Source organism: Eumetopias jubatus, unplaced genomic scaffold (assembly GCF_037043125.1).
Source record: "Eumetopias jubatus isolate StellerSeaLion01/CBP00866 unplaced genomic scaffold, mEumJub1_p1.0 scaffold_14, whole genome shotgun sequence".
In the NCBI taxonomy this organism is placed as follows: domain Eukaryota; kingdom Metazoa; phylum Chordata; class Mammalia; order Carnivora; family Otariidae; genus Eumetopias; species Eumetopias jubatus.
This window is the reverse complement of record NW_028274820.1, coordinates 22,556,888-22,579,982: the sequence shown is the minus strand read 5'-3', so window position 1 is coordinate 22,579,982 and position 23,095 is coordinate 22,556,888. Positions and strand designations below refer to the sequence as shown.

The window sequence follows — 23,095 nt, the reverse complement described above, 5'->3', positions numbered from 1 at the left end:
TCTTTTGGTTAAGATAGCCTGTGTGTTTATGCATATATTTATATGTGTGTGTGTGTGCACACATCTGTGTGCATATATGTATATATATTTAGAAAGGGCTGGAAGAGCATTGCTGTGAAACAGTGGCATGATAGAGTTTATTTGATATGCTTAGTAATTTAAGACATTTCTGTACACATAGCTCTGGGGTACTTGGATAAAGCTTGTGATGGAACTGAAAATGTTTACAAGAGCATTATAAAAATATCAAGGCAATAACTTACTCAATTGTGGCTATATGTCCATAATTGTGAACATAATTCACCATGAAAGCCATGAATAATGACAGAATTCCCTAAAAAATTGTCCCTATTACATCTGAATCATCACACTACACAGTGAACATTTGACATCCTCAAGGAATTCCAAGGAGGGACACTAAATCTGACTGACCATATTGAACCATTAGGATAGAGTTGGATAATTCCACAATCCACAAAGAAATATAAATGTTGGATTGTCTACATACAGTGCTTTTTTATAACACATGCAATATAATTTTTGAACTGAGTATAAACGCAATGGCTGCTACTTGACTCTACATTCGCTTTTTTGGTATTTGGTTATCATGGGACTTGTAAAGCTCAGGATGAATTCATGTGATGATGACATCTCTGGAACCCGTGTGTGTGTGCCCTCATCTAGTCCCCACACCACCCATATAAACAGAATGATGCTACCTGAAGCACTCATAATGAGTTACACAAAACCATTTCTGAGAAGTTGTGCCCACACTTCCGTATTGACCATTTACCCCCATACACCATATAGCTAACGGTTTGCTACTACATTGTTTCTTGGCCACCCTAATCCTTCTTAGTTCCCAAGATTTTTATTCTCAAAATCCAGTAAGCAAATTCCCCAGTGAAGGCCTAAGCAATAAGTTATAATTCTTCCCTAAATATTTTGTTTCTGATGAAACCAAAGAGGGAGACAAACCATTAGAGATTTTTAATCTCAGGAAACAAACTGAGGGCTGCTGGAGGGGAGGAGGGGTGGGGGGATGGGGTAACTGGGTGATGGACCCTGGGGAGAGTATGTGTTGTAATGAGCACTGGGTATTATATAAGACTGACGAATCACAGGCCTGTACCTCTGAAACCAATTTAAATTAAAAAATGTTTCAAAAAAATAAAAATAAAAATAAAAATAAAATAAAATAAATATTTTGTTTCATTTCCAAACAATGACATGTTAAAATTTTTTTGATTCTAAAACTGCCACTCAGAAAAGATTTCTAAGTATTTTTTTAGTTATAAACTTGATATATTTTTATCTGTCACCTATCCATCTACTTATCTCTTCCAACTTCCTGATTCTGTTATTCTTCTAGTCTTCTAACGTAGGATTCAAATCCATGCTTTAAATAATACAAGCAGCTCTCTGGCCTGGTAGGCGGCGGTCCCTGGTGTGCAGTAGAGTCAAGGGCTCTTACTAAGTCACATGTTCGGGTCTAGTCCCAAGCCCTTGGTCATGGTGCGTGTTCTGGCTTTGGGATCTCAGGCACCAGACCCTGAATCTTCTGATTGTCCCCTTCCCAGCCCTGTATCATCAGCTCTGTTGCTCGTGGTAGGGTGATATTAAAAGGGGAGGAAATTAATCTCTGCCAGCTTCATGGTATACTCCTTACTATTTATAAAAATAGAGGTTTTTGTCCCCTTCAAGGTAAGATAATTTCATTGGTGCTGGAACAAAATTCTTACCTACCTTTAAGAAAGTTCAAATACTAGTATAATTGTGAAGCATATATTTTAAAGAGGATTCTCTTGTATTCTTTAATTGGTTAGAAATAATATCTGAAATTAATGTTCATTGCCCTAACAAAAAAGTTTAGAATTAATACTTGGAATACAGATAAATAGGAAAACCTTTTCGGCATATTTTTTTAATATTAATAGCATAATAAGTTTAAACACATTGGTTCTAGTTACTTGCCTGTCATGTTAAGAGTTTTTAAAAGAATTGTTTTTGTGGGTGGGGGGATGGGTTAGCCTGGTGATGGGTATTAAAGAGGGCACGTTCTGCGTGGAGCACTGGGTGTTATGCACAAACAATGAATCATGGAACACTACATCACAAACTAATGATGTAATGTATGGTGATTAACATAACAATAAAAAATTAAAGAATAAAAAAATTAAAAGAATTGTTTTTGTAGCACCACAACTTTCAAAAAATGCACTTCACTTGTTTCTGATTATAAAAGTCTTGCATGCTCTTTATAGAACATTTAAGATACACTTGCTAACAGATCCAAGAAAACCCTCATAAGAAAGTCTCATTATGGGGCGCCTGGGTGGCTCAGTTGGTTAAGCATCTGTCTTTTGGCTCAGGTCATGATCCCCGGGGTCCTGGGATCGAGTCCCGCATCGGGCTCTCTGCTTGGTGGGGGACGTGCTTCTCCCTCTCCCACCCCCACCGCTCCTGCTCTCTCTCTCTCTCAAATAAATAAATAAAATCTTTAAAAAAAAGACTCATTATTTTGTTTTAGCTAACACTTTCCTTATGACCACATATGGACTTCTGAACAGTCTGTAAATTGTTGTAGTCCCGCTTTTGATGTGAGAAGAAAACAACCCAAACTGTAACAGGCAGTTTCACAGTAAAGGCCTAGAGAAGCTTCCATGAGGCACACGGAGGAGAAGGTGACACCAGCACGGCTTGAAAACTGAGCTTGGGCACAGTCGGCCACAGAGAGCTCCCCGGGGGGGGTGGGGGGGGGAGAGAACACCGCTCTGTGATTAGGACTGGGGGGCTACTGCGGGAAACAGTCCTTTTGCTAATGGTGGTTCTCCACAGAAAAGCGGGTGAAGACGGTGGGGTGGGGGGTGGGGGGTGGGGGGTGGGGGGTGGGGGGTGGGGGGTGGGGGACGGGCCCCGGGGCCTGAAGGAAGCTGTCGGCGCCCTGTTCCCGAGGCACAGCTGCCGGCATCTTCATGTCACAGGCAGAGGCAGGGAGGCGGTTTCCCTGCTACAGGACCCAGATCAGTGAGACGAGCCCCCATCCAGAAGGCTGTTTCTTTCTTTACCTAGAACATTCCTACTGGAAACTGTCCGTGTTATTTATCAATATATGCCTTTGGAGATGAGAACGGAAGGTAAAATAGACAAGAAAGCCGTGCACACTAGATCCAGAGGCATTTTATTTTACTGAACGCTTTGCGTGGGAATTTTGAGCTCTAATATAAAAAGCACTTAAAAGAAATATTGCCAGATACAGTCATTTTTAAAATTATCCATGCCTCAATCAAACATGGGTTATTTATGCCAAACACGAAGCCCTAACTGGTTTCTCTCAGGCAATAATAATGATCTCTTTCACTACCAGCCAGTCAAGCTGCAGGAAATTTAACAGATTTTCAGTCTTCTTAATCTGAGCAAAACACAACCAGTCAGGTAATTCTGCTCTAACGGTACAATCCCAATCGTTCGAAATTCGCGTGTAAATCACTTTAAAATGTTGTGGGTTCTCTGTACCATTCTTAAATACCGCTCCCTGCTGGAGAGAAGTGAGAACAGAACGCAGCATTTATGATTTTTAATTTCATTTAAGAAATGTTTTAAATTATTTACAGCAATGTTAAGATGGATTCTTCTCTAAATCTAAAAGCACTTGGCACTATAATCCGGATGACACGCTATGATTAAAACAAACACTTCCAAGTTAAATTCCTGTAATTGCTAAAAACACTTACCAATGGAAAATTGGAGGACGGAGGCTGTTGTTGTATTAAGGCTTGTGGTTATCTAGAAGAAGGAATATACCAAAATAAGACAACATAGAAACACAGGAGGAGAAAGAGGAAAGGGGGATGAAAAGAGGAAAAAAGGAGCCATAAACAGATGTTGCATCAATCCAGTGGTTAGCTTATTTTCATCAGTATGTCTCAACATAGATACATTTCATGGTGCCCTGTGGGGAATAATGCCGTGAGATCCTGATTTACACTCTCAGGGTCCTGTTGAAAACCATTTTCCGTGTGATCTACCAGGTAATCTTGTGAGGGCACTTAACACAGTACCCTCCACTCCCCCCTCAACCTCCCCCCATCCTAAACCAACAGATCTAGAGCCCAAGCGAAGGCCATAAAAAGGCTCCCAAACAAAAACTGGGAGGCAAATTAAGAGCAAATGAGGAGAATAAGATTATTTTGCAAAGTAAATAGAAATACAATAGCTTACGGTATAGGATTTCGTTAGGGGATGATGCAATGTTCTAAAATTGATTGTAATAATGATTGCAAAATTTTGTGAATGAACTAAAAGCCTTGAATTCTATAATTTAAATGAATGAATTGCAGAGTATGTGGATTATTTCTCAATAAAACTGTTACCTCTCCCAAAAAAGTAATCAAATTATGGGCCTAGAAATATCCTTCCAATACATTTCTATCACTGTCCTTTAATCTCATGAAGAAGCATGCTTAAACAATTTTCCCCCTTCTGAAAGAGGAATGGTACCCTATTTAATCTGAAATCAATTTAAATTTTCAAAAAATTACTTATTTATTCTGTGGAGCAGTGACTTCGACCCATACCAGCTCACATGGGATGAGAATTAGGGTCCTCATTTTCAGTGACTCTCTTGTGGGGTTCCTGACCTTTGTAAGCTAATGAATGGGATGCCTCCTATGACTGCACCTATAAATTATAAAGTGTACAACTGTGTCTTCACCATGGCAAAACCAGTAAGCTTACTTCCGCTTTTTATATGTCATAATATCATCCTTAGATTTATTCCTGCACTTTGTTGGCCCCCATGTGATGGAGTCCACAACTGTGGAAGGGTCAGGAGATACCCAGTTTATGAATCACTGTGGGAACTAGTGGGAAAAGAAGTGAGCAAGCTTCTTGCTTTGCCAGAATTCCGCTGAGATGTGAGTATCCAAAGATCAGATGTATGCTTCCCATTTCTACAACACAAATCAGAAAGATGACTGAATGTATGCTTTAAATATGTGACTCTGAAGTCCATGAGGAAGCAGGAAAGGTAAAAGAAGGGAGGGCAAGAGAGACATTTTATAAATTATTAGATTATCAGTATAGATATCAGCTCCTAATTGATTTTAACGGTAGCAAAAATCACTGATGTCAGGGTGTCAGAGCAAATTCTCTGTTTAATTTAAATCCCTCATTATCACAGATTATCTGCTAAAAGAAAACTGGCCCATCATGCCCAGAGCTCTGTTTCCTGCTCTCTTCCCCTCAACTAGAGTCATTAAAGAAAAACGCACCAACAGAATTTTCTTTAAATAACTAGGATACCAGCTCCTTTTCAAGATTCCTTTAAAAGGAATCTGTTCCCTCCCCCCTTCACACACACACAATTTTTAGAATAAGTTCAACTGTTTGTCCTCATAGTTTTTCCACTTGGATAATTTAATCTTACAGTCCAAAAAGGCACATGAAAATTTTTAAAGTTTTCACATAAATTGAATGAATGCTCTTTCCACCTCTGATTTTATATAACTGAGTAGATCCCCAGGTGAATCATGAAACACTCCTGAATAGAAGTTATTTGAAACAATGGTATCTTAGGTAAGCTAAAAGCACCATGGTTATTGCTAAGGCTGGTGCATGAACTATACCAGAGAGTCTGAGATACCCTGTTGGTGTCACAAATGACACTGTGTCGCCTGCATAATGAAGTTCCACAGACGTGACCGTGGCTAGCAAACAGTAAGTTGCTTGGAATACTGCCAAATTTCAAATTACATGTGCTAACTGAGAGTGAGTGACCCTGGACCTAGATTAGTCACTGATTCTACATTTTTTTTTCCTCCACCAGGGAAGCTAAGGACTGATAGAATGGCTAACTCCCATTTCTCTACCTTTACCCATTTAGCTCATTTGTAAAAGTGTCGGCTACAAGGAATAGGAAAGATGAAGAGAAAAAAGTAACAGGGAGCATTGCCTATTAAATCTGTTCACCTATGTTTACATTTGGGGATTATAAATTATTTCTTATCCTTGGGTTCACATATGTAATTTTGGTTTGCAAAGTTATTAGGTCTTTACATCTGACATTCTGAAAATGAAAAGAGTCTCTTACATGGCTTTTCATAAATAATACAGCAATTATGAATGTCTGACAGAACTTTTCTCCTACCAAATCTCAGTGGTCTTAAGTTATCAAATAGACCCTAAATCACCGAAAATTAGTAGGACCATAAAATGAATTCGCTACTGGCTGAGGCTGTTTATTCTGCACATCTTCCCTGCAAATTTTGGGGGGGGGGTATGATGCTGTTTTAGCCCAAACTCCTCCCTGCAACTAAAATGCATTTCCAAATATATGAAAATAATTCAATTAAGTAATTTCTTTAAAAAAAAAAAAACAACAGGGGGTCACATAACCCACCTGTTTCATGCTCTGAGAGAGCACATTTTCTCTTAAAGGAGTGGATAAGTGAATTCCTCATGCCTTTCACTTCGGACCAGCAGAATGAATAAAGTTGGGGTGTCACCACCTGAATATGGAGGCCTCACTAAGTTAAATAAAATGTGTGAGGGCTGCAACCACAGCAGCAGTAGGGACATAAATGCCTGGTGTTCTTATGTGACAGCAGGTGCCGCCTCTCACTGACTCTGACTTTTATTGAAATAAAATGCCATGTGACTGAATTCACAAAATGGAGATGCTCTTGCTGGCATCATAGAAGATATTGAATTAGCTTACTAAAGTTCTTTGCCTGTGATCCTTTGTTCCACAACTTCAGTAATTTATGAAAAAGAAGGCAAATTTGTTAAAAAGGGATTTGGGGGGCCGATACCTTTCATCAGTTCTCACGCACAACAGTTTTGACTGTATTCAGTCTTGAGTACCAAGCAAATATTTGAATTTTAGCGAACATAATAGCATGTTAACTGACAACTGAATTCCTTCCTTTTCATTTGGTTGATCTGTCTTCTGTAAACACAACTTGGGTACAATATATATTTTTGCTCCTGGGACACCAACACACTATAAAAATTGTTGAAAATTAGAAGTTGCTAGTGTGTAAAATGTGGATGTCATCCCTGTCTTTATTAATGTATCTTCATTCTAGTCCCTTGGAGTCCACAACACAATCCTTTGTACTTATGATGGGAATATAAATCTACAAGTCTTTTTTTTTTCTTCCTTGGATGAAGAAAATTATTTCAAGTATTTTCTTTTTTACTTGAAAGGCTAATCTCACATTAATTATATAATACAATTCAAAACTAGCCCATTAGGTACATAAACTCTAATGCTCAATAAACTGAGGAATAGTGAAAACAATCAGGATTAAAATATACATGGGTCAAATAAACTAGATACTTCAGTTTTTAGTTTAGAAACTGTAGAAGTAAGAATTCTAGCATTATATTCTTAGAGATGTTTATTTCTTATTTATCGGTAGAAACAAAAAAGAACTTGCTAAGCATCTCCAGAAATATTACCAAATGGGAGAACATTCTTAAAAAGGCATTTATTCTAAGCTCAATTAACTATAGTAAAATTTTATTTTGTTTAAAGGTTTACAGCTAATTCATTCAGTCATGGTACATTATTTAAAATGCACTAGCAAATCTATTTTTTCAAGAAGAACTTCACTACCACAGTCACATTTGTCTGCAGGAATATTATAACACCTTGTGTGACTTGAATTATGAACATCTATTATTTTAATTTGCATCCAATTAATTCTGTTTGTGTTCTAATTTCAGCTAAAAATTCTTTAATTTATCAATGTTCTGCAGCTCCTATCTTTAATAAATTAAATGTATCCATTGCCATGAAAGGAGTATTCAAGCAGCATAAAATAAGAACCATGTTATAAAAATTAATTGACTTTCACTTTGATAACTAAATCTTCTTCTAATTGCCTAGCTAGTTTTTCTCCCCTTTGTATTGTGGAAGCCCGTCTTCTGGCCACTTTTAAAGTTAATGAATTTGAAACACAATGTGTTTTGTAGGGGTGAAAAATACAACCTGTTAGAAGCGCTAAAGCTCCAGCTGAAAATCAGAAAAGCAAAGCGTTATAAGAGGCGCTCTGAGTAGAACACTTCCTGCAAACAAATTGAGCCAGGAGTATAATATAACAATTGCTTTTATATCCTTTTTCAAGAATGTGAAATGTAATCTTTCTGCCAGAACCAAGTAACAACAAAAGGCTCATTAACTGCATGCCGATGGCTAGTGGTTTCATTGCTTTTAATTTAGAATGCTCATGTTTCATTTTACATATGATGCAAGAACTTCTCTTCGGCAGGCAAAGTCTAATCAGTCTAAATTAAAGGAAAGTAACATGCTCCTAAACAATTTGGCATAAACCAAAATTTGTTCAAAACTAGTTTATTCAGTGCACTTTCACTTCTTAAAAAAGATTCAGTAAACTTCCTCTGTGGTTGGGACACAAAGTTTTAAAATAATGTCATAAAGTTGCTTGTCTAACATTTTTGGCTTGCAAAGAGAATATAAGACAGGTAAAAGTAAAGCTTTATACAAGAATTTAGAAAGCCATAAATTATTTACATATGATAGACACACATATGTGTGTCATCTATGTTACATGTATGTCATACCCATATTTTTATATGCAAGTGATTTTATACCCATATTTTTAAAAAGCCATCTAATCATAATGATGCACCATGTGTACCCATTGATGCTGCCCATTTTATTACTGAATTTTTTATTTTTACTTTTGAAAATAAACTATAAAACCACTGTTTCCCATTTTGAGATGTTTGTAATAGGATTCATAATATAAACAATGCTGCGAGTTTTCATATGACTTATAAGAGCATAAAAGAATCTTTTGTTGGCAAAATCTCCATAAAGACAGTGTATCTGGAATAATGTACATAAATAGCATGTACTTACCAATTCTCTCGGACCATATGGCTCACAGAAGGTGACAGCATTGCCATGCATAATTGCACCACACTGTTCTCCAGTCTCACAGTTGTTACATTCAACCCTGTGAGAACAGAGAACGCACCCCCAGCCTGAGAATTAAGTAGCACAAAGTGGTTTATTGCTCAGGTAAGGAAAGATGTAAGTTACTGTTAATCGGTTCAAATCAACATTTTGGGGAAGGTTATATATTTTTTTGTATTGTGACATGTTTCTGCAACATGAAACCAGGAAGGCTTGAACTAAAATCCCTGCTCTTTTGGTCACTCGCAGTGGTGGGCAAGTTACTTAATCTCCCAAAGTTTTGGTCTTCTCACCTGTACAATGAGGATAATACTGACCTAAATCTCACCTGAGGATTAAACAAGAGAGTGCATGAAACACAGAGTACAGAACCAATCTCCTAGTAGGCACTTAATAATGGCAGATGGTTGTTTTTATTAGTAATTACATATAATATATACCATATCCAATCAAGGATGTTTGCAAATATTAACGTCAAACAAAGTAATACACACTTAGGTAATGAACTAAAACTTGTATCTCTGAAAACACAATATGTTTTACCAATTTTAATTTTCTTTTGAGTTGTTATAAGCATAAATGTTTAAAATTACTGTCTTCAAATAAATCTGAATGTCTATAAAATATACCATGCTAAAAATAATGGAATCAGATTATATTTAATTTACATATTAATATGAAATATAAACAAATTCTAAATCAAGCAAATTTTGGATACTGAGTTGATACATTAACCTTGCAAATAATTTAATTAGCTATTTTTTTACTACTTTAAAATGAAGTAGTCAATACAATCTTAGGACAGAATCTCAAATATAAATTTATCCATGTTTTTAGTAGAAATTGAAGGTACGAAAATTCTGGATTTGACTTTGCATATTTACAGTAACACAGTGCTCTGCATGGTGACATCTCAACCTACAATCATTACATACCTAACATGTAGATAGATAATCCATGTTTCCTCTGTCTGAACCTCAGACCACATGAGAGCTATATTTCATGCAGAAAGGACGTTTTCAGAGTTTCACATTCTAGGGGCCAAACATTGTGGAAAGGGCAGCATGCCCTTTGTTTTGGAGATTACCGTGTTTCACCCTTTCAACTATTTGCTAATTTCAGAGAAAGAGGGAGTAGGAATTCCCATTCAAGGAGGAAGAAGACAAAAGTGTAAAAAGATACCAGATATCCCATAAAGCCAAGAAGCAGAAGCACAGTAAATAAGTGAAAACTTAGCAAATAAATGTTAAGTATTTCCTACATGTGAATTGCATGGATTAAGTGATTGGTATTATTCTTTTGAGCTGTGTTCCCATAAGCAGATCAATAATGTCAAGAACCTTTGATTTTTTTTTTTTAGAATAAACAGAGAACAATTTCTGATATGAAATTTAAAATGCCAGTACTCATAGCATCACAAATCTTAGTAGGAGATTTAAACCTTCTCCCAATTACTGTGAGCAAAATTCTAAAAAAAATCTTTGACATTAGAAAAGACATAATAGTAGCTTCATAAAGGTGATAAACGGATCACGGTTTTATGCCTGACATGTTGTATTCCACAAATATCTGTTGAATGAAGGAATATAAGAAAACTTCATAAACAGTACTGTTATTAAAGGTTGAGATCTTAGAATAGGACCTGCACAAGGCTAACATGATGTGTTAGTGTGTTAGCTATAATAATAATATTAATATATTATATATAATTATAAATTATATTTTATTATAAATTTTCACCATTTTCATCTAGAACTGGTATACTAGGTTTTTTCCCCACAGAGAACCTATTACATGAATTTCTTATTACACTTTTTCTATCTTTAAATTGTACATTAATGTTTTCCAGGAATGTGATTGTGATAAAAGTACAGAAGTAACACAAAAATTTTAGTGGGGTTCTTACTTAGTGATAGGTGAGGATTATTTGGCCTCCAGGTCATTGTGAAATGGCTTGAGAGAAACATCAACTTTGAAAGAGAAAAATTTTAAAAATGTTCAACCCTCACAATGACTATCTGCCATTTTCCTTCAGTGACTGTAAACTAAAATCTTCGTTGTTGGTGAAAAGCTGGAAGATTTTCCTCTAAGATCAAAAACAAGACAAGGATGCCCACTCTTGCCACTTTTATTCAACATAATACTAGGAATCCTACCCACAGTAATCAGACAAGGAAAAAAAAAAGGCACCCAAATTGGTAAGGAAGAAGTAAAACTGTCATCTTTTGCAGATAACATGATACTATATACAGAAAACCTTAAAGACTACCAAAAAACTATTAGAACCAATAAATTAATTCAGTAAAATTGCAGGATACAAAATTAATATACAGAAATCCATTGCATTTCTATACACTAATAACAAACTAGCAGAAAGAGAATTAAGAAAATAATTCTACTTACAATTGCAACAAAAAGAATAAAATAAAATAATCCCATTTACTATTACATCAAAAAGAATAAAATACCTAGGAATAAGTTTAACCAAGAAGGTGAAAGACCTGAACTCTGAAAACTATAAAATATTTATGAAAGAAACTGAAGATGACACAAATAAATGGGAAGATATGCTATGCTCATGAATTGGAAAAATAAATATCGTTAAAATGTACGTACTAACCAAAGAAATCTATAGATTCAATGCAATCCCTATCAAAATGCCAATAGCATTTTACACAGAACTAGAAGAAATAATCCTAAAATTTATATGGAATCACAAAAGACTCCAAAAAGCCAAAGCATTGTTGAGGAAGAAGAACAAAGCTGGAGGTATCACAATTCCAAAATTCAAGATATACTAATCAAAACAATATGATACTAATACAGAAACAGATACAGAGATCAATAGAACAAAATAGAAAGCCCAGAAATAAATCCATACTTATATGGTCAATTAATCTGTGACAATGGGGGCAATAATACGCAATGGGGAAAAGACAGTCTTTTCAACAAATGGTGCTGGGAAAACTGGACAGCTACACGCAAAGAATGAAACTAGGTCACTTTCTTACATCATATACAAAAATAAACTTAAAATTGATTAAAAACCTAAATGTGAGACCTGAAATCATAAAAGTCCTAAAAAAAAACATATGCAGTAAACTCTTGGACATGGGCTTAGCAATATTTTTTTGGATCTGTCTCCTTAGGCAAAGGCAACAAAAGCAAAAACAAACTACTGGGACTACATCAAACTAAAAAGCTTTTTCACAGCAAAGGAAACCATCAACAAAACAAAAAGGCAACCAAGTGAACAGAAGAAAATCTTTGCAAATGATACATCTGATAAGGGGAAAATGTCCAAAATATATAAAAACTTATACAACTCAACACCAAAAAACTAAATAATACAATTAAAAATGGGCAGAGGATATGAACAGACATTTTTCCAAAGAAGACATAGAGAGGGACAACAGATGTATGAAAAGATGCTCAATATCACGAATCATCAGGGAAATGCAAATCAAAACCGAAAAGAGATATCACCCTCACATCTGTCAGAATAGCTAATCAAAAAGACAAGAAATAACAATTGTTTGTGGAGAAAAGAGAACCACTGTGCACTGTTGGTGGGAATGTAAATTGGTTCAGTCTCAATGGAAAATGGTACGGAGGTTTCTCAAAAAATTAAAAAAAGAAATACCACACAAACTAGTAATTCTACTTCTGGATATTTTCCCCAAAAAACAAAAATATTAACTCAAAAAATATTAACCGAAAAAGATAAATGCACCACTATGTTTATGGCAGCATTATTCACAATGCCAAAGATTCGGAAGCAATCTAAGTATCTATCAATAGATAAATGGATAAAGAAGATGTGATACACACACACACACACAAACACACATACACACACACAGGAATAATACTCAGCCATAAAAAAGAATGAAATCTAGCCATTTGTGACCACATAGATGGACCTAGAGGGTATTGTTGTAACGGAAATAAGTCAGACAGAGAAAGACAAAGACCATATAATTTCACTTACATGTGGAATCTAAAAAAAAATAGAAACAAACAGAAAGAGATTCATAAATAAACAGAGCTGTGGTTGCCATGGGGTGGAGGAGGAATGATATAAATAAGTGAAGGGAATTGAAAGTTACAAACTCCTAGTTATAAAATAAATAAGTCACAGGCATATAAGATACAGCCTAGGGGGTATAGTCAATACTGCTGCAATAATTTTATATGGTGACAGATGGTAACTATACTTATCATGGTGATGCATTTCATAATGTCTATAAATGTCAAATAAGTATGTTGTACACTGGAAACTAATATAATATTATGTCAACTATACTTCAATTTTAAAAATATAAGATAAACAGGCTAATTAATTAATAACAGAAGCATCACTGATGATACGAAGTCTGAGGCTTGAGGTTTGAATTCCCACAGCAATCATCATTCTACCTACAAATATTGATCATCACTTTCCAAATCAACTGTATATCAGAAAAGTAACACACGCCCTTCCCTACAGCTTTTATGAAATGGGATTCAGGTGCAACCTAGAAGTCTGTATATTGTTTCAGGGTGATTTTAACATAGATGGCCTACAGTCTGGCATTAAGGAACCAGTGATTAGATAACAGACGTGTGATGCGTTTGATTTTGATTTTGATTTTGTAAGATAACAGAAGTTAAACATAAGAAAAAGCAAACAGATAACAGCCCTTCTCCCCACTTGGCTCAACAAGCCTTCCACACCTTTTTCTTCTTCATTGTGCTATATAGATCCAGAAACTTGAAATAAAATTTATAAAGTCATTGGTACCCTGTTGAACTTAAAGATTTAGAATTACCATGTATTTAGAATCACTCACTGGGCTGCTGCTACTTGGAAGAACGATGGCTTCAACAAGGATTGATGGAACAAATCCATCAACTTTCTACCAACGTCTTTTAAATGTCCTTTGCTTGAATTTCTCAGTCTGAGAAATTATTATAATTTATCCTGAATGCCCATGCCTCTGGGTGGCCAAATCCAACAGACTCTTGGCTGCCAATGTGTTATTTATTCATTCATCATTCATTAATTCATTCATATAATTAACAAACTTGTATTAAGGACCTATAGGCACTGTGGTGAGCTTTACTGGTACAAAGACCAATAAAACAGCATCATTTTCAGAAAAAGCAGAGAAACAAGCACACAATTACAATATAGGGTGCCAATGCAATGGTGTAACTGTTTATGGCCTTCTTTTATGTGCCAGATATTCTAAAGCCCATGTAAATTTCTCAACCTCTCTATAAGACCGTTGTCAGTGTCCTCGTTCTACTGATAAGAAAACTGAGCTTCAGAGAAGTTAAACATTTGCCTGTCACCCAGCTGCAAAGATGACAGAGTTGCAATTTGGCCCCGGGCCCGCTAACTCCAATGCCCATCACATTTTCCATAGCTCCTCACTCCTTATAACAGGAGTATGTACTGGCTATGATGGCACCTAACTCAGACGGAGGACGGAACGGAAAGTTCTCAAAGGAGGTGGTCCCAGATCTGGTCCTGAATGAGAACTGGGAGTTATTTAAGCAAGGAAGAAAGGTGAGGGTGTGATAGGGCACAAAGAACACAGAGATTATGACACACAAGTAGAACTGCCACTTTAGTGAGCTAGTATGACTGCAACCACACTGGTACATACAGAAGGGTGGCAAAGGATGGCACTGGAAAGTGGGAACCAGTTCATGGAAGGCCTCGTGCGCCATTTACAAAGTGATAGGTGTTATGCTACTAGTTCTACAAACAATGTCTCAATAAATTCATATAAAACCCCCTCCCTCCATTTTTAATCCCCATTGAGAGGATGTTAAAACTGAGATTTAGAAATATGAAATGACTGTCCAAGGTTATACACCTTATAAATTAAAGAAGTGGGATTAAAACTCTCATTCTATTTCCAAAGTCATGATACAAATCCAACTTTCAGTAAAATTACTCTAGCAAATGATGCATTTGAAGTAGAAAAAACCAGGACTACTGATGTAACACAAGTAAGATGTGACAGTGCCTTGAAATAAGGTAGAGATGGAGAAAAGTGGGCACTTTCTAGAGTATTCTTATTCAATAGAAACATAATGTAAGCCACATATGTAATTTTCAACTTTCTAACAGCTACATTTAAAAGTAAAAAGGGGGGTGCTTGGGTGGCACAGTTGGTTAAGCATCCAACTCTTGATTTTGGCTGAGGTCATTATCTCAGGGTCGTGAGATCAAGCCCTGCACCGGGCTCCACACTCAGCGTGGAGTCTGCTTGAGATTCTCTCCTTCTCTCGCTCTGCCCCTCCCCCAGTCCATGCACGCTCTCTCTCTCACTAAAATAAATAAGATCTTAAAAAAAAAAGTAAAAAGAAACAGGTGAAATTAGTTTTAATAATATTTTATTTAACTCAATATATTCAAATTATATTTTAACATGTAGTTAATGGAAAATTATTAATGACATAGCTTACATTCTTTTTTCATACTAAGTCTTCAAATTGTGGGGTGTACTTTATACTTATAGCACATCTCAATCCAGACTAGCCACATTTCAAGTGCTCAACAGCTTATGTGACTAGTGGCTGCCATTACTGGACACCACAACCCTAGAGAATTACAGGGCTTGGAAACTGACTGCTCTCTGGTTCTGCCCATAACTGGAGACGACCAGCTGACAATGGTTACATGTACCTGAACTTCAGAGAAAGGAGATCATCACTGATAACGACAGTTTAAGATGTATGGTTGAAATCACAGGAGTGCATGGGGGTCAGGAGAGAGGAAAGGATCTTACAAAGTGAGAAAAGAAGAGGTCCAAGAATGGATCCCAAGGGAACAATCAATCATATTGCCTTTAGTCTGGTTTCTGGAGAGCTCTAACCATCATCATGACCTTTCAGTGTGTAGCAGTCTGAGCTTATCTCCTCTTCCTTTTCCATGATTATTGGCAGTGGGTTCATTTTGGTTCCTAAAAATCTTGTGTTGCTCATCAAGGTGACTTTCCTAATAATGAATCTATAACATGACATTCCTTATATTTTTTCTATAAAGTGAAGCATTGTAATACTATGCATAGGAATGCCATTATCAGAAAGGAAAAGACACCATAATTTCATCACGAAACAATGATCTTAATGGAGACCAGACAGTACAAAGGACAAGAAAAAGTGACACACGTCAGAAAGAGAAGGTAAGTTTTGAAAACCTACAGATGTAAACAAACATTTAAACTGTGGCCTAACAATTGAATTTTCTCAGGAAAATGACCGGCTTTGTAAAGTCAGGTAGCATATTCTTCAGAGATTGGTGGGAAGAAGGAAGTTTTAAATAATCCAGTTAAACAGACTTTTTTTTTTCAATTTAAAAAGGAATGTGACCTCCCAGGCTAAGGATTAGAAATGAATTGCTTCTCTGCCTAATAGTTAAAGTAACCCTGAATATTCCCCTAATCTAAGAAAACTTCCCCCTTCTTTTCCCTTTTCCCACTATGAAAAACAGAACATAAAAATCTGACAAATACCATGAGGCATCATATGAACCGCATACCTCAAAATATATTCTGCCACGAACAGTGTGATTAAAAGACAATTTAAGGTAAATGCTTGCTATCCCCAAAGACCATGCAAAGCCTGAATCTATTAAGCCCTCTCTGAACCCATTTATCATCTGCTTAGGTTCCACCTGAAGCTTATCTATTACTAGGGTTTACAGATCATTGCACGTTCAAGTTAGAGGGCATCTGAAATATCACTGAGTCACATCCTCATTTTACAAATGATAGAACAGGACTAGAATTCAGGTTCCCTGACTCCCTGTCCAACATTCTTCCCAGGCCACTCTAACACAGTCAGCAAGAGGAAAGAACTCTAATTCTCTAGAAACAATGTGCACTTAAGAAAAATGTTTGTCATTCTTTTTACTATCAGAGTTTATTTTGAAAAGCTACGATGACTTTTCTTAAAAGTTTTTTTTTTATTTGGTAAAAGGATTTTGTTATGAAGATGTACAAAAATAAGAAAAATATCATAGACATCACAGGAAATGTTAAGAATGAATTTGACTGAAGTACATCATCAAATTCAATATTCTTTTGCTTATGTACAACCTTAGATAATTCATCACAATTTTATTTTATTTTTTATTAGATTTTATTTATTTATTCATGAGAGACAGACAGAGAGAGAGAGAGAGAGAGAGAGAAAGAGAGAGGGAAGCAGAGGGAGAAGCAGGCTCCCCAAGGGGCAGGAAGCCCGATGCGGGACTTGATCCCAGGACCCTGGGATCATGACCTGAGCTGAAGGCAGACACTTAACCATTTGAGCCATCCAGGCACCCAGATAATTCATCACAATTTTATACATAGACTATCACACTTCTTTTTTCACTCACAGAAACATAAAAGAATCAGTAAACATAAAGGCGGGTACTTGTTGACCAACACATCTAGGGTCAAACCATAAACATAAAAGTAAAAGAGAAAAAAAGAAATGCTTTGAACCAAGGTTTTGTTTTTCACTATAACAAGCTCCTTGGCAATTTGAAACTTGTTATTTGGTGTCAATTCTCTTTGTTTTTTATTATTTAGGTTGCTGTGTTTGTCTGGGATAAAGAATTATATGTGATGTGCATTTATGCTGTAGAGTATACCTCTGAAGGTATAATTAAGTTTTCAATCCTGATTGAAAAATTATTAGGCTGGAAAACATGCCAACTACCCGTTCAGTAGGCACAGAGGAAGCTGAAGTGAAATGTCCCTGGAGGATGCGGCCCCCATGTAATGCAGTAACTCACTTTTTAGGACTTTTAGGATGCAGGAAAGAGGAGGAGAATTAATGAGAAAATTGGGCTCCTTCACACAACAGGAGATTTATGAATGGTTGTTGGTGACATCATCCTCATAACAATAAATAAATAATTGAAATATTATTTTCTCAAGAGCAGTCTAATTACATGGCTCATTCTTCTTTTTAGAGCAGAGTGAAATCACTCAGCCTTTAGTCAGTCATTCTGCTGAGACAAGTTAATCACCTGGAAACTCACTGACAATCAGTTATCATCAAATTCTCATTTGAGATACATGTCATTTGTCCCCAAGATCGAGGACATCGGATTATCTCTCCAGAATTTATTGCCTCTGAAAAAGTCAGTGTCTGGGACTCAGCTTCAAAGAAAAATCCAGCATTCTATGAACCAGAATTGTGGATGTACCAGCATTTCTGAATGGAGATATTAAAATAATCTTAATATGTGTACTGAATAGAAAAAGTATTTTAAAATGGAAAAGGGAAAAGAAAAGAAAAATCTCTTGACCGCAAGGATAACAGGACTTTTCTCTCAGGAACCGCTCACACAGCATGTCTGACAAAATCTGATGTGTGAGTCTGCAAGGCAAGGACAGATCAGGGACTGGTGAATCCACCAAAGTAAATGGGACCCTGAGGGCCATTTGGTAGCTAGGCAGTCAGCTGACTTCCTCTGGAGACACCAAAGCTCCTGGTACTTTCCATTAAAACCTCAACAACCAGAAGATTCAACTTTTGACCACATTTTATACTAAAGAGACAACGTTTCATAATGAAGAGGGCATAACTATTTTCCTGTGAAAGATTAAGCTTAAAAAAAAAAACCCTATTCTCTTTGTAAATGTAGAATATTTTTAGAAAAACAGCAAGGAAAGTTCACTCCATAAGACTGAGAATAATATCACCTTCAACGATGTCATGCCTTTTTTTTTTTTTTTAAGAAGCTAACACATGCCCTCAATGTGAAAATGACAAACCCCATTTACGGCTCATCCTCATTACTTCTCACTGAGGAAGCTAAGAGAGCTCTTTTTATTTCACTAGGGAGTTTTAAATTTTGATCTCTCCTTTGTTAACAGGTACAATGACAAATATTATTTGGGTTGAAAATAACCCTTCTAATACCCTACTACTGCATGCAATATTCTGACCTCCTACTATGGTGAATTCCACTACATGCTGCTTGAAGAAATATTTTCTCCCTTGTTTCAAATGTACTTGACATTTAATTCCATTGAGTGAGCTCTTACTTCTGTCATCTAAAATAGAGATTAAAGAAGGAAATAATAAGCCTCAAGATTCACACCTTATTTTATTGGTAGGACACCTCCTGGTTAACCTTTCTATTGTAGATGAAGCTTTTCCCCAGAGCAATGACATCATGGTAGGAAAAGAAGAGGAAGGAGGGCGAGGAAGCAGGAGAGGAAGGCTAGAGGAGAATTTTGTAATAAAAGAAAAAGTGATTAACAAAAGAGAAGAAAGAGCGAGAAAGAGTGGGAAGAGGTGAAGAAGTCAAGAGTGTGGAAGCGAGAGAAAAAGTAGAGGATGCACATAAGATCAGACTATTGGACCATTAAACTCTAAAAAAAACATCAAATTATAATTTCCTAACTCACAAATATACGGATATATTAGAGGTTCTGGCAAAGGTATGTCATCAGAGAAAAGATTTATTTTGCCTGACTGTTCTCACATATTCATGATCTCCCTTGGTCACCTGCTCTTGAAAAAAAAATGTAAGGTTTGGGCTCTGTGTTACACTGGGTAAGTCTATGAGGTCATATGTCTTCTATGTGATCATCATGACCAACAAAGTCTCCTGGAAAGCCTTCAGCAGTGCCATAGAGACCTTGGTGTCCGTGGCTAGTACCCCCTTCACCCAGTGCTGTCTTACTGCCCCTGAGCCTGCTGGACCTTGAGCAAAGTGGATGGACTTTTATCCAGTTTCCTTCCCAGTGACACCATTCATCGGTCTAACTTTTTTTTTTTCTGATTTCTTGGAAACCACTTACATTGTGTTTCTCACACCTGGCTACTAAGTGGGGTCCTCTCTGTTTTTGTTTTTTCTTGGCGGGGGGGGTCCAACAAATAACAATGAACTATGAAGTTATTTTACTGCTTGCTTGACTTGTTTTCTCTTATGTGCTAAGCTTTTAATCACTGAATAAAGCTCCAGCTAGAAAAACTCACCCCCTCATCCTAAAACCTCTGTTTTTTTATAGTCTTTGTTCAGACAGTTCTTTTTCTCAAAGAAAATAAATTGTGATAAGCCAAATCACCCATGTTTTTGCTCTATTTGAGAATAATTGCTCCAATAAATTAGTATTTTCAAGAGACTATCAGATGCAGCAGAGTCTGTGATCTCCCTTTCGCTGGTCCTGTAGTATGATCATTTACAGATACAAATGGAAGTGTTCTAGTATTTTCTTGATTCAGGCAATCTTACACAATGCCACCCATGGCTTTAGCTTCCTTAGCTACAACCTGAGGGGCTTTCTGTATGATAAACCCATGGGCAGAGGTCTTCATGTATCAGAGGATCCGAGACAACTTCGTTTGCGTCTTTCTTCTTGATATCTCATATCCCTGTCGGCAACACAACTTACTCATCTAAGATGCTTCTTCTAAGGACTGACTCCTGTTCTTCCCTGGTCTCTGCTGAAAAGGACATCTCTGCTATTATTATTGTGCTGGAGGGAAAACATCTGTTGTTGTCAGGTTGCCATTTATCATCATGTTTTCTAACAGTCCCATGTTTCCCACTAGAACATCAGAGCCTAGTGATATTACAGCTCAAAATGCCTTCTGTGATCTTCAGAAAACAAGCATTAAAGGGATAATCTGTTAAGCGAAACAAGGACTCCTGCTTGACTTTGTAATTGCATGGAGGATAAAGACACTTCTTAAGAAAACTTAAGTCGTTTTTCAGAAATCATTCACTTTTTAGTTCCTCTAACCCTCTTTCTCTCTGAACTCTTCATAACTGCAAGTTATGAATCAATAATGCCTCCTCTTTCTTATTTTTTTCTCATTTTCTTATTATTGCTAAATTTTTTAATTGAGGTAAATTTGCACACGGTGAAATATATAGACCTCCTGCTTTGACAAGTGCACACATCTATGTAACCCAGGCCCCTAAGATATATATAACATATTTGTTAACCCCAGAAAGCTCCCCCTGCCCTTCCCAGTCAATCTCCTATCCCGGAAACAATCACTAATCTAATTTCTAGCACTTTAGATAATTTTAGCCTATTCTAGATTTCATTGAAGTGGAACCACATAGTTAAGATTAAATAAATAAATAAAATCTTTAAAAAAAAAGAACTATTTTGGGTCTGGCTTCTTTCATTCAACATAGAGTTTTTGAGATTAAACCGTGCTGTTTCAACTATCAACAATTCATTCCTTTTAATTGCTGAATAGTATTCCATTGTGTGGATATATCACTGTTTATCTATTGTCCTGCTGATGGGTACCTGGGATGCTCCCAGTTTGGGGCAATTAGTTATGTTTCCTTTTAATAAAACAAAATCAAAATTGTGCTCCATTCATATGAAATACGGGCAGTGCTTATATCATACGAAAATAGTTTAATTTATAAAAAGGAACTATGAAAGTATAGTTGATGTACAAGTAGTAGATGCTTAAGTGAAATGTTAATGAGATAAAACTTATTTGTAAGTCCTTAATTTCTTCTAACTTTAATTACATGAGGGTTTCTTCTCACTTCCCTTTTTTTTTTTTTAAGACATTATTTACTTGAGAGAGAGAGTAAGCAAAAGAGAGAGAGAGCTCGAGCAGGGGGTGGAGGAGTAGAGGGAGAGGGAGAAGCAGACTCCCTGCTGAGCAGGGAGCCTGATGCAGGACTCGATCCCAGGACCCTGGAACATGACCTGAGCCAAAGGCAGACACTTAACCGACTGAGCCACCCGGGCGCCCAGTCACCTCCTCTTTTTTGGAGGTTGGAAGATTGTCTCTCTATGAAAAAGACACTCATGATCCCTTCCATCATATAACACAATCATATGATACTGGAGAGTTGTCTGCAGTGCTGATAAATTGGTACTGGTCTCGCCCCCTTGCAGGCAGTGGCACATTCAAATCGGTGAAGTTACCACTGCGGTGTAGAGGGAGACCTGCGGTCCAACATCAGGGAAAGGAGAAGTAGAGAAGCCTCACTCCCAACAAGCCTGAGCCCCCACTATATTCCCCTAAGGGGGTTTTTGTTGTTCTTTTCATTTGTAACTTGACTTGTCATCTCTCATTCAAACAAAGCAATGAGAAGTGCCTGGGGTGGGGGGATACAGTGCCGCTTTACTAGCAGAGGTATTTGGGGAACAAAGAGCAGAAGGACTCTATGCTCCTCATTTCAGAGAGGTAGAAGGACCCTAGCTGTGTAAACCAGAGCAAAGCATCGCCAAGATGCCCATGGCCCAGATCCAGGAGCAGCAGAACAGTTTCCTTGCCCTCAAGCCGTCATCAAAACAGAGCCATGCCCTGAAGGGATGGTTATGACAAGGACAAAAGCTGTCTGTGTGGATCAGTCACCAAAGACGAGACAGGGAGACACCATGGGTAACTGCAGGGACAGATGCCTAGGAGACCAGAGGCACATCTTCATACCACCCCTGGCTTTGCAGCAATAAATCCTCTGAAACTTTGTTACAGCATCAGAAAATGGGAGAGGGTGAGCCAAAGGTGACTGAAATTAAGTTTTCACCACTGGTACGAGGGGGACAATAAAAAGAAATTAAGTTGGGTTATGAAAGAATAAAATAAGTTTTATTTCTCTGATGCCCAAGTTTGTGGAGAGAATTTACATTTGTGTAAGCATAAACACTTTCTGGAAGGACTGGAAGAAACTAACAGTTGTTGCCCCTGGAGGAAGGGAATATAGGTGTAGTGTGGGAGGAAGGCTTATTTTTGTCATTTGTTTTTTAATATTATTGGACTTTTTGCCAAGTACATTTATTAATTTTTCAATGAAATCTAATATTTAAACTAAGTAGACAGACAGGACATTCAATGCTGAATTGATGGAAAAAAAGTTTCTTGGTTCTCTTCCAACTGCTGCCAAACACTTGGAATAGTAACTGGGATGTTATGTTCATTCATAGTAACAGTCATATTGTTTTATGTTCCTTGTTTTTTAGGTACAGTAATTTGTACATGAGATAATAAACTTGGCCATCAAAAAGTACAGGTAATGGAGTGAAAAAAAATTTGATTTTATTAGATGAAGTTAATGGAAGCAAATAAGTTGTGAGCGATCAATTTTTAAACGGCTCCTCCTCTCCCTCACCGCACAGACATTTCTCCTTTAGCTTGTCCTTAAAAATTACAAATTAAATA

At 36.8% G+C, this 23,095-nt stretch overlaps 1 protein-coding gene across 5 annotated transcripts in view; it reads right to left on the bottom strand.

The window, feature by feature from the left end:
* Positions 1-23,095, bottom strand: part of RELN (reelin) — a 494,784-nt gene that overhangs the window by 232,922 nt on the left and 238,767 nt on the right. For all 5 annotated transcript variants that reach the window (XM_028118604.2, XM_028118612.2, XM_088018691.1 and 2 more), the window contains exons 7-8: positions 8,891-8,987; positions 3,735-3,786 (exon numbers count right to left, since the gene is read on the bottom strand). In XM_028118604.2, the coding sequence (XP_027974405.2) occupies positions 3,735-3,786; positions 8,891-8,987 (149 nt within the window). The remainder of the gene's footprint in view (positions 1-3,734; positions 3,787-8,890; positions 8,988-23,095) is intronic.